The 11,786-nt window shown below is 46.2% G+C and overlaps 1 protein-coding gene across 1 annotated transcript in view; it reads left to right on the top strand.

The window, feature by feature from the left end:
* Positions 1–1,279: 1,279 nt before the first annotated feature.
* Positions 1,280–11,786, top strand: part of Lama3 (laminin subunit alpha 3) — a 207,665-nt gene continuing 197,158 nt past the window's right edge. The window contains exon 1 of the mRNA XM_021645417.2: positions 1,280–1,585. Within this exon, the coding sequence (XP_021501092.2) occupies positions 1,295–1,585 (291 nt within the window). The 5' untranslated portion in view covers positions 1,280–1,294. The remainder of the gene's footprint in view (positions 1,586–11,786) is intronic.

Genomic DNA, 11,786 nt, shown 5'->3' with positions numbered 1-11,786 from the left:
CTCACAGATCTGCCTCCCTACGTGCTGGGATTAAAGACATGTGTCACCACTGCTGGGTTCGCTTAGCTTTTAGCCTGCAAACGCAGAGATGCTGTAGACAGAGACATCAAGAAGGAGGTGTGTGCAGACTTCCAGGGGTGGGGGCTGTTCCCAGGTTTGGCCGCACAGAGGCCCTACGCAGTGGAGTGCTGGCCAGCAGCACACTCTCGTCTCCTACTTTTCATTATTTCGGTTTTGTGAGACGGGGTTTTGTTATGCAGCCCGGGCTGACCTCCAACACCGGATCCAGCTGCCCCAGCGGCTCGTTCATAAAGGCTCTGATCAAATTCACCAGCCCCACCCCCACGATGGAGTTCCCTGATTGTTTCTTGGATATGAATCTGTGCAAGTGGAATGACTGAGGCAAATCCTATGCATACTGTCGGTATTTACCAAAAGAGGCAAAAATTCCTTCTCAGACTAAAACCGTCACGGCTGACCGCGGGATTTCAGACTCTGAATTCTGGGGGAGGCACAGCGATGTCCACACCGTAGCACCTCTCCAGCGGGTCATTTTGTTCTTTGTGTCCGGGCAGAGCACTGTCCTCATGTAATGCCTTTTCCTCCTTCTCCAGCCTTCGGCTTTAGTCCTGGGACACTAAGGCCCCTGAGCATGCTGGTTTCCCTCAATGGCAGCTCCCCTTACAGCTTAGAGGGCCTGTTGCGGACTCGGCGTTGGAGGGAGTAGTCCCTGGACGGCTAAAGGTCCCCCCCCCCCCCACTCCGGGAACCTCTCAGCCCTGCAAATCACAGCGCGCATCACTCACTGGTCTGTGGTTTGGAGGTGCGCTTTCCGCCCCTGCCAATTCGGGGAGACCCTTCCATCCCAGACTCAGCCCGTAGCTGTAGCGTGCAGAACGGAATGGACCGACAGCGCAGTGCTCGCCGGGGACCTGGGAACTTCGCCTTTGACGAAGGTTCTCACAGGCCGAGGCGGTGGAAGCCAGAGCACCCGGGGAGCAGCCGGGTTTGAGCGCGCACCTGGCTGTTGGGACGGTCGGAGGACACCGCTGGCACTCGCGGCTCTGGGGGAGCGAGAAAAGTTTGACGGCCCGCAGTGCCGGCCCCGGTGCCAGCGGCGGAGGCGGCGGAGGGTTCCGCCAGTGCCGGGCCGCGCCCACGCGGCGGGCCGAGCGCGTGGACCGAGGGGCGCGGCCCGGGGCGCCGCCCACACCCGGGGCTGCCGGCGCGGAGGCTGGCGGCGTTCCGCTCCGCAGGGCACGCCGAGCGCAGGCGGGAGCCCGGGCACCGCGGGATGGCGCGCGCTCCGGGCCGGGCGCCGTCGTCCTCACGGCCCCTGCTCACCCTGTCGCTGCTGCTGCTGCTGCTGCCGAGGAGGTCGCCCGGCTGGGGCGCGGTGGCGCAGGACCCTCGGGCAAACGGGCTCAGCCTGCACCCGCCCTACTTCAACCTGGCCCAGGCAGCGAGAATCTGGGCCAGCGCTACCTGCGGGGAGCGGGGCCCGGGGGGCGCCAGGCCCCGTCCTGAGCTCTACTGCAAGCTGGTGGGCGGCCCCACCGCACCGGGCAGCGGCCACACCATCCAGGTACGGTTCTCCAGGGGCGGCGGGGACTGGGTGGAAAGTGGTGAACGGGCTTTCTACTGTGGCCAAAGGATGGGTCTTCTCTTCCCCAGTCGAGCTAAGTGATGGGGGACCCGGCTGTCCCAAGGCCAGGCTGGCTTAGGACCCTGGGCACGGGGCTCCTGGTCCGAGCCCACGAGAGCATCGCCCTGGCCGCACGCCACCCTAGGTGGGTGGGGTGAGCAAAGGCAGGGCTAGTGAAAGCTGTGGTCAGGTTCCAGCTCGTAGAAGAGGCCTCGTTGCAAATGTCCATCAACCCAGTGGCACCTGGCCAGCCCAGGACCGACCCTGAGCGTTGGTGGCAGCTGTGTGGCAGGCTTTTCTTTTCTTTGCAAGCTCCTGCCTAGGAGACTTCTGTAGTCTGGTTATGTCCGTAGGACCTCTTCACTGTCAGCAAAAAAAGATCCACAGGATGAACCCACAGGCGGTTCCGGGGCCAGTGAGAGCTTCAGTGGGCGGAAACTCTGGCAGGGAACACCTGGTGGAGAGGAGGGTGCTGCTTGATCAGCACCTGGTGTTGTGCCAGGCCCTCACACCCGAGCCTCAGGTTGGGCTGAGAGGTGCGCAAGGGAGGAGGCCAAGCAGCAACATTTTGCCTTAGGATAGGTGTGAGCGCTGGAGCCCAAATCCTCCACGCTAAGCTCTCCTCTCTCCTGGAAGCGCTGCTGAGGACAGGAAGTGTTGCCTAAGAGGGAGTGATTTTGGAGCTTAAGAGTGTCTGGGTAGCTGTGTTAGACAGCCTTGAATGGCAGGTACAAACGACAGGTCATGTGGTAGATGCTCATTTATTTATAAAGTGTATGCACGCATGAGCATGCCAGTATACTGTGCGTATGTCACTACATGGAAAGAAGAAGTGAAGCGATAAACTGATGATAAAACAATTTTTTAACCATATGCTGTAAATATGCAAAATGTTTTCATTTTCTCCAACTGGCTCCAAATATTCTCTGGGTTATTGTGGGTTATTAGACAAGGTGTACAAATGTAATCATCATGGAATTTGTTCTGAAACATTTAGTTCGGCTCAACGGCTCCCACAATTCTAAGTTAGAGGTTGCATGTCTGGAGGCTCTCCAGAAAGATGGAGACTTATACTGAGGATATAGCCCAGTGACAGAGTGCTTCCCCAGCATGCAGACGCCCTGAGGTTCGCTCCCAGCACTAAAACTAAACAGGAAACCAGGTCAGCACTCTAGGCGGCGAGGCACCGGGTACACACCTGTGGTTTCAGCATTGGAGAGCCAGGGGCAGGAGGACTGAGAATTTGAGGTTAGCCCAGGCTCCATGACAAGTTCAAGGCCAGCCTGAGCTACATAGTGGGAACCTGTGTGAATTTTTTTTTTTTTGTGATGCCTGAGCTAGCTTCAGGATGCACAATTAGCTCCCTGACACTCTCCTAGTCTGCTTAGAACACAAACTAGGAAGTCAGAGTGGCAAAATGACACGAGGTTCGAATATATTTTTGCTCAAGAATGCACAGGAGGGGAGAGTGGAGGTTAAGGTGAGGGCCATGTCATTTTGTTGGTTCACTGTCCTCTCTTTGTCTCTTTTTCTTCCCTTTTCTTCTTTTCTTAGTAGTTTAAGTTATGTGAGTAATGTTCTGTGCCAATTACTATAATGTTTGGAAGCATGGAACTATAGTGCTGTATTAAAGGCTAAAATATATAAGATGTAAAATGTATAAAAGCACATTTTTTCACTAAAAAAAAAAAATCAAATGGTGACAGGCAGAGGAGCCCTGCCAAGTGGATGCTGTGTGGCAGGATTTTGCTGTCTGCACTCACTAAATCATGGTACTCAGAATTCACTTAGAAGGTCCCTCCCACCCTGAACAGCACTCACAGTTTTCTTTAGGAAAAGAATTAAAATACATTAGAAAAAACTGCTTCCGCACTTAAGTGAATGAAAATCTGAAACTTTTAAAGCTAATTTCTGGCATTGGCGCGATGTTCCCAACGTCCACCTTTCAAAATGCCTTTTCCTCCATGAGGCATATATTTCCTTAGAAAAGTGTTTACTTTCCCACGTGCCCTTGACACAGGACCCCTACTTTGATGAAACAGAGGGTCTGCCTTTATTAGTCTGTAAATATCAGGTCGCTGTCTACCACACACTGGCTGGCAGCCAGTCGTCATCCAAAAAAATCAGCAAGCTTGGAATGTTTGGGGAAAATCCATGTCATCCTTCTCTCAAAAAAGCATTTTATTAGTGTATATTAACTTTCAAGATTAATGGGCTTTAATTTGCAAATCACACCCATATACCAACCACCTTCCTGCTCCTTCCCTTCTCTCCCCTCCTCCAACCCCCTTTCCTAATAGTTCACCTTCTTCTTTCCTGGCTCTTCTTAAAATCTAGATTCATACAGGAGGGAGAATGAAGAGATTTTCTTTCTCAGTCTGGCTCATTTTGTTTTGGTGATCTCTAATTTTATCCATTATCCTTTGGATGGTATGAGCTTTGTATTACTATTATCACTATATTATTACTGTTATTATTGTTTGAAAATCTCACATCATGCACCCCAAACTGCTCACCTCTCAGTCTTCCCACGTTTGCCCCTCCCTGGAGACCCCCCTGAAGGAAAAAGCCAGTCCATTTTGTGTTGTCCATGTACTCACTAGGCCCCCAAGGGAGGATGAGTCTTTCTCCACCTGCATCCACAGCAGAAGCCATCAACTGAGGAGAGCCATGTGGTGGATGGTGAGGGACGGGCTAGCTCTCCTGTCTCCACGCCATTATTGTCAAATAACACTCTACTGCAGAGGTTCTCAACCTTCCTTATGCTTCAACCCCTTAATACAGCTTCTCACGTTGTGTGACCTCTAATCATAAAATTGTTTTTGTTGCTACTTCCTAACGATAATTTTGTTACTGTTAAGAATATAGTGCAAAAATGTGTGTTTTCCGATGGTCTTAGGTAACTTCTGTAAAGGGGTGGCTCATCCCCAAAGGGGTCAAGACCCACACGTTGAGAACCAATTCTCTGCTGTATGTATTCACACATTTTCTTCATCCACACATTTGTTGATGGACACCTAGAGTATTCCATACTTGGCTACTGTAACCAGTGGCTATGTGCTCTCCAGCGTATATTTTTGGCATCTGTGTCGACAAGTCAGATGGCTGTAATTGTGTGGATTTGTTTGGGGGGTCCTCTATTTTATTCCATTAGTCTGTTTCTGTTTTTGTGACAGTTCAACGAAGTTTTAATTACCATGGCTCTGTAGTACAATTTGAAATAAGACATTGTGATATTTCCATCATTGCTCTTTTTGATTAGGATTGCTATGGCTATTCATGTTTGTTTTTTTAAATGCTTTCATATGTAATTATTCGTAGTTCTTCTTTGATAGGGATCACACTGAATCAATGGATGGCTTTTGATAGCAGACATTTAATGGTATTTATTTTGCTCCTCCATTTAGCACAGGAGGTCTTTCCACCTTCTGGTGTCTTCTTGAGGTTCTTTCCTGAGGGTTGCACAGTTTTCACTGTAAAAGTCTCTCGCCTCTTTGAATATGTTTATCTCTAGGACTTTTTAAGGCTTTTGTGGATGAAATTATTTTCCTGATTTCTTTCTCAGTAGATTAATTATTGGTATATATAAAGCTATTGAGTTTTGTATGTTGAATTACTGTTGCTTTGTTAAGTTTGTCAGGTCTAGAAGATTTTTGGTGGGATCTTCTAAGTACAGGATCATATGGCAAATAGAAATACTTTGACATCTTCCTCTTCCATAGGCAGACCATTTTAAAAATTAATTAGTCTTACTGTTGTAGCTAAATTTTAAGTACTTTCTTGAATTAAGGCAGTAACAGTGGACATTTTTGTCTCCGTCCTGATTTTGGAGAAGATGATTTGCATTTTCCCCCTTCAGTATGCTGTTGGCTACGTGAGGATGATATGTAGCATTTATAATGCAGGCACAATGCTTCTATCCACTTTCTTTAGACCTTTTATCATGAAGAGATATTGATTTTTGTCAAATGATTTCATGTTATTGATTTTATTTGGGGCTGTATTCTATTTACCAGTTTGCATTTGTTGAACCATCCTTGCTTCCCTGGAATGCAACCAACATTATCACGATGCATAATCTTTTAGTGATTGTTGAAATTAGTCTGCAAATATTTTGTTGAAGTTTTTTTTTTTTTTGCATTAATGCTCAGGAAGAACATTCATTGGTCTATGGTTTTCTTTTGCCAATTGTTAATCCACATTTGACTTAGGTATCGAAGTAATAGTGGCTTTTTAGTTAACATTAGAGGAACTCTTTCCCTTTCGATTTTATGGACTAGAAGACAGATCATTGATATTAATTATCATTAAAGATATTGTGCAATCCAGCAGTGAATATTCCTGATCCTCATCTTTTCTTTGTTGAGAGACTGATTACCGAGCTGGTCTCATTACCTGTATTTGATATGTTTAAGTTTTTTTAAAAAAATTCTTCTTTGGGGCTGGAGAGATGGCTCAGCTGTTAATCACGTGTTGCTTTTCCAGAGGACCTGAGTTCGAGTCCCAGCACCCACATGGTGGCTCACAGCCATTATTCCTATGGCTCCATCTAATAAAGCTTGTTTTATGAAGAGTGCACACCAGCCTTTGGTGCCAGTGTGCTCGTAACGGGCATGTCTCCCTGAAGTGTTGCTCTCATTCCCGACATGCAGGGACTTTCTCTCCCACTCTTGCTTGGTGTCCTCTTTGTTGGATACGACTGTAAAGCAGCAGTTGCTTGCTTCTGTACACCACGCCTCGGATCTCATTTCCCGCCCTTTTATTCTGTCTGTGAATGTCTTTGCTGCTGTAGCTTTTGCAGGCAGCAGAGACAGCCTTGGATTAGCACAAAGGCTCAGTGATAAAAGCACTCGCTGCCAAGACTGGAACCCTGAGTTTGTCACCACAGGGTATAAGAGCAGAACTAACTCTCTCACTAGTTGACCTCTGACCTTCATATGTGCACTGTAGCCTGTGTACCTCTTCCTACGTGTACAAATGAATTTAATAATTTTTAAGGAAATATTTGGATCTTGTTTGTTAGTCCACTTACCAGTCTACACCTTTAATTTCATAATTAAGAACATTCATAATCAGAGTTAGAATGAAAACGTATGTGCTGAATTCTCTCATTTTGCTGCTTTTATGCTACCTGATTTTTCTTCCTACTTCTTATTAGAATTCGTATTATTACAGTTCATGTTGTGGAGAAGTCGAGGCAGGAATTTGAAGCAGCTGGTCATATCCACAGTCAGGAGCAGAGAAAGAGTGAGCGTGTGCATGCTCATGGCCTAGCTCACCCTCGTCACTCTTGCACAGTCCAGGATGTGCCCAGGTGCTGCTCATCGTGGGCCAGGCTGTCCCACCTCTATTACCATAATTAAGAACACCCCCCCCCACGACGTGCCCACAGGCCAACTTGGTCTGGACATTCTGAGACTGTCTTCCCAGATGGTTCCACATTACGTCATGGCAACACTTGTATCTAACCATTACAAGAGCTAACGTTTCCCTAACAGCTTCAAGATGGCTCCCGCTGTTACACTGAGAAAAGCACAGGATTCTCCAGGACAATGTTACACAGTTTCTAAATCAGCTGTAGTCAGACTTTCTTTTCTGTTTGTTTCTGCTCTGCTTTTCCAAGCTGCACTTTTTCTCCCCGTGTCACTGTATCCCTCTGCAATCAGGCCCCCAGGCTCCGCCCTGTGGTGTTCTTTCTCACCCTCTGTCCTATCCAGTTTGACCCTATCCAAACTGGGTCTCTCCAAGTTTCCCTCCGTTTAAACTTCAGTGTGTCCTTTCAGTGACCAGTTTTGCTAAGAAGCCGTTTTCTGGCTGGTTTGGTTCAGAACTGTTGAGAAATTGGAAGGTGCTGACTGCTTCAAGTCCATCATCTTGGCTCATCCCCTTTAAGTCATTGGAAATGCTTCAGCATGAGATCACTGGGGAGCCCTGCACAGTCAAAAGGCTTTCATGTTCACGTCCCATTTCAATCGGGTTGCATCTTTTCTGCTGTTTAAGTGGAGAGAGTCTATTTTTCACTTGACCAGGTATGTGTCATAGCCACCCTGTAGGCTGGTGGCCTACTCTCTCTCTCAGACACTCAAAAATCTTTAAAAGCGAGTGGTCATCTGACTTGAGGGCTAGGTGAAGGCCTCTGTGACAATCTATATATTGAATATTAGCAAAACTGAGTTTTCTATTTAAGTTATGCTAACAAATCAACTATAGCTTGAATATTTAATTCTGGTGTGCACTGGATTGCTTGCCACAGTATTGTTGGAGAGAATTGTCCCAGTTATGGGCATCTCAGGTGTGGAATGAAGAAAGGCATCACAGAGATTGATCCTTACCTGTGTTTCTCCCCAGATTTGCCCACAGGCAGCCACAGCATACCCCCAAGGGGCAATTTTAGTGATTGGTCGGTTGATCCTGTTGTTCGGGCTGCCCAGAAAATTCCCTTTCCAGGTTTTACTGGGCTTGTAAGACAGGCCAAAGCCCATGCGCTGTCACTCCCAGACGAGTAGGAAGTGACTTCTCAGACTCACTCAACAGATTGTGGCTCTAGGTCAGGGCGGAACTGCATAGACCCCTCTGTAGGGTGATGTTTTCCTCCTCAGAGAATGAACCAAAGTTGCTTTCTGCTCCAACAGCTTCGGGACTCAGGGAAGCTGAGTGCTTGCCGGCAGGGAAGAGAAAGCTGGGCTCCAGAGGTTGGACTACTGGACACTTTCACCAAGTGTGGGCGGTAGTCCATATGTATTTGCTTTTTCAGAGCAGGGAAGGGTGGCTGGGTGCAAGTGGAGAAGGACAGAGCGATTACGATTAATCCAGTCGTATCTGAGTGGAGACAGATTTGACCCTGGAGACTGGAAGTCAAGGGGTTAACTGAAGCAGCTCTGTTTCCTCGAACTTTCTAAAAATAAATTTGTGAGACCAGGCAGGATTTAGAATTTCACGCCAAAAGGATCTGCAAAACTTAAAGTTACAAAATGGAACAAAGGCCATTTCTTGAAATAGAATCTGGTTCCACGGTAGTGGTCTATTTTTGGTAGTGCATCTATTAACAGCAATGCCAGCTTTTTAGTGGTGGCCTTTGTCAACAGCCTGAGTTCTGTTTGTGTGAGAACATTATTCCCAGTGGCGTTCCTGGCCCGAAATGTCCCTTTAAGAAGGTTTCGGGTTCTTGCTGTTATTCAAAGTTTTGAGTTTTCATTTTGAGTGATTTCTTTGATCCCAGGGTCCTGTCAGTGCCCTCAGCTCTATCACGAAGCGTGCGGCACACAGGAGCTTAGAAAACACTGATTATTGCATGGGGAGGGAGGTAAAGATGCAGAACAGTTAGCCTGATAGGTGCATTGGCTTTTCATGTTTCCTGCCTGTGGAACCTGGAGATGCCACACATTAAGACACAGGACAACAGCAATGATAAAACAAAAATGGAAGACCATGTCGAAAACATAGCTTGAGTTCACGGGCTAAGAGACAGTTCAGCAGCTAAGCACTCTTGGTGTTTCCCCAGAGGACCCAGGTTCAGTTCTCAGCGCCCCCTCGGGCAGATTACAAATGTTTGTAACTCCAGCTCCGGAGTTGTCCACTTCGGGCACCTGCACTCGTATGCATATACCCACATGCAGGCATGTGTGTGCCTACACACAATTAAAAAACGATAAAAAGAAACTCTTTAGAAGAAGAAAAAGGAGATAGAACCTACGAAGTTTGGGCTAGCTTGGCACAAACACTACAGTTGTCAGGGATGAAATCTCCCCAAACAGAGTTGGTGAGTTTGTGCACGCCCTGTCTCCATCCCTGAACTCCACGGCGGCTTCTGTAGAGAGCTTGTGTCCAACTTGGAAGGCGTCGTTGTACACATGCACATACAGGCCTGGACCAGTGTGGCCGTGTTCACTATTTTCTATAAGCCACAACAGAGCTGAAACTCTGTGGCCACAAATAGGAGTCACACCAAGGCTCTGTTTATAGAACTATTGTGAAAGAGAATCATTTGTTAACAGGGCCTTTCCTCTCATTCATATAAAATCCTTGAGTGAGGCCTGGGAAATTTAAGACATTTACTATGACCATTGACATTCTTGTAACAATTATTAATGATAAAAGTTATTTTGAGAATTCAGACAAATGTCCTGTGCATGTAAAGGTGACTAATACCTTCACTTACTTAATTTGTTTTATATTTATGAGTGTTTTGCCTGCATGTATATGTATAGGTACCATGTATATCTCTGGTGCCCACAGAGGTCAGAAGTAAGCATCAGATTCCCTGGACTTGGAGTTACAGATGAGCGTTAGCCACCACCACCATAGGGTGCTAGGAATTCAAACACAAGTTTCAAAACTTGGGAAAAGACATGAAGACACCATATTTTGAGTGATGCACATTTTTTAGGCTTCATTGTTTTCTGGTGTCACAACCTTCAGGGAAGGCGATTTTTATTTTTCTCTGCACAGCCCTGGCATTAATTAATTCTTCAAGGTTTTATCAAGCATGACACTTGGAAAACAAGGTCTAGTGTTTCGTGCAGGGGACAAAATGGCAGGTTTGGAAATAAATGTGTTAGCTGGCTGTCCTCTATATGTATACATAACCGTACTAGAGGTGCGTTGATTTTTGACTATTGATTTTACATCCCATGACATTACTGCAGTTTCTTTTTTTTAAAAATAAACTCACTGGGATTTTTCTCATACAGTTGCATGTTTTTCTTCCTTTCCAATACTGATACCTTTAATCAATCAATTAATTGGTTAACAAATTTACCCATCCATGCACAAACAATTATTAAATGCTTATTATTCTGCATTCTGAGGATGCAAAGAGGATCCAGACGCAGGCCCTGAGAGCCCGTGTTCTGTCTAGCAAACACCCGTTCATGAATTCCACGTGTGTTTTCTGACCATGGTGAACTCACTGAGAGATTATAATGCTTACAAGGCCGAAAAACTTGTATGCCCAGTTTTCTTAAAACTGCAGGGAAACTTCTGTGATGGGTTGGGATGTCATGTCCTTGTGTCTACTAAGAACTCATTCTCATGGGTAAAGCATGTGACTGCAGTTTAGACATGAGCTTTGTTCCAAATCCACCAGCTCCCTGACTTTGGAAGAACTGTGTCACTTCGTTTTCCCTACATATGAAACAATAATAGTAGCTCACATTTAGTATGTGTGTGTGGTATATGCACACTTGTACTACCGGTGTCTGAGGAGATGAGATGTGACCTCCGTCGTCCTTCTCTATCACTGTCCTCCTCATTCCTTAGAGACAGGGTTTCTCGCTGAGCCTGGCGCTAAGCTGGCAGCCAGCAGGCAGCAGAAAGCCTCCTGTCTCCTCTCCTGTCAGCGCTGGTGTTCCAGGCATGTGGGACCACCTTTTTATGTGGGTGCTGGGGACTTGAACTCAGGTCTTCATGCTTAAGCAGCAAGCGCTCTGAGCTGAGGAGCCATCTTCCCAGCTCTAGCTTGACTTTTTTTTTTTTTTAAATAATGTTCACAGATGTTGAGACTTTTCATGAGCTGAGTTGGTTCCCAGATAAGACTTCTAAAATGGTAAGCTTACAAAAAGTATTTGTCATAGTAGTCACATAGTAGTAAAAATGTTATGTGAAATTATTTTACTCTTTTAATTAAATTTTGTATTACTTTCTCTCTCTCTCTCTCTCTCTCTCTCTCTCTCTCTCTCTCTCTCTCTCTGTGTGTATGTGTTTTGGGATTGCGTGGGCTTGCATGTATATTCATATGTGCAGGTTCATGCCGGAGTTCATAGGACCAATTGTGGGAGTCAGTTCTCTTCTTCAACCACTGTGCAGGTCCTGGGAATCAAACTCAAGATGGTCAAGTTTGGTGAAAAGTGCCTTCACTCATGGAGCCATCTTGTGGCCCATAAAATTCTCATGCTGTTGAAGTGTACACTGCTTTATGTATGGCTAGATTTGGTTTGCTGACTCATTCCCAACAAACGCTTCCGGAGCCTTCTACAGAATAGCAGCATAAAGTTGCTCTGGAGTGTGTTAATGACTAGTTTAGATACCACTCATATTTTTGCACAAGATAAAATGACATTTAGGGGGATTAGGTTTTAAAGCTAATTTATGTGGCAATAATTTTTTTTTCCAGATCACAAATTGCTTCTGGTTGTCATTTAGG

This window comes from Meriones unguiculatus, chromosome 2, assembly GCF_030254825.1.
Source record: "Meriones unguiculatus strain TT.TT164.6M chromosome 2, Bangor_MerUng_6.1, whole genome shotgun sequence".
Taxonomy (NCBI): Eukaryota; Metazoa; Chordata; class Mammalia; order Rodentia; family Muridae; genus Meriones; species Meriones unguiculatus.
The sequence above is the reverse complement of the archived record's forward strand: the minus strand, read 5'-3'. Positions and strand labels throughout refer to the sequence as shown.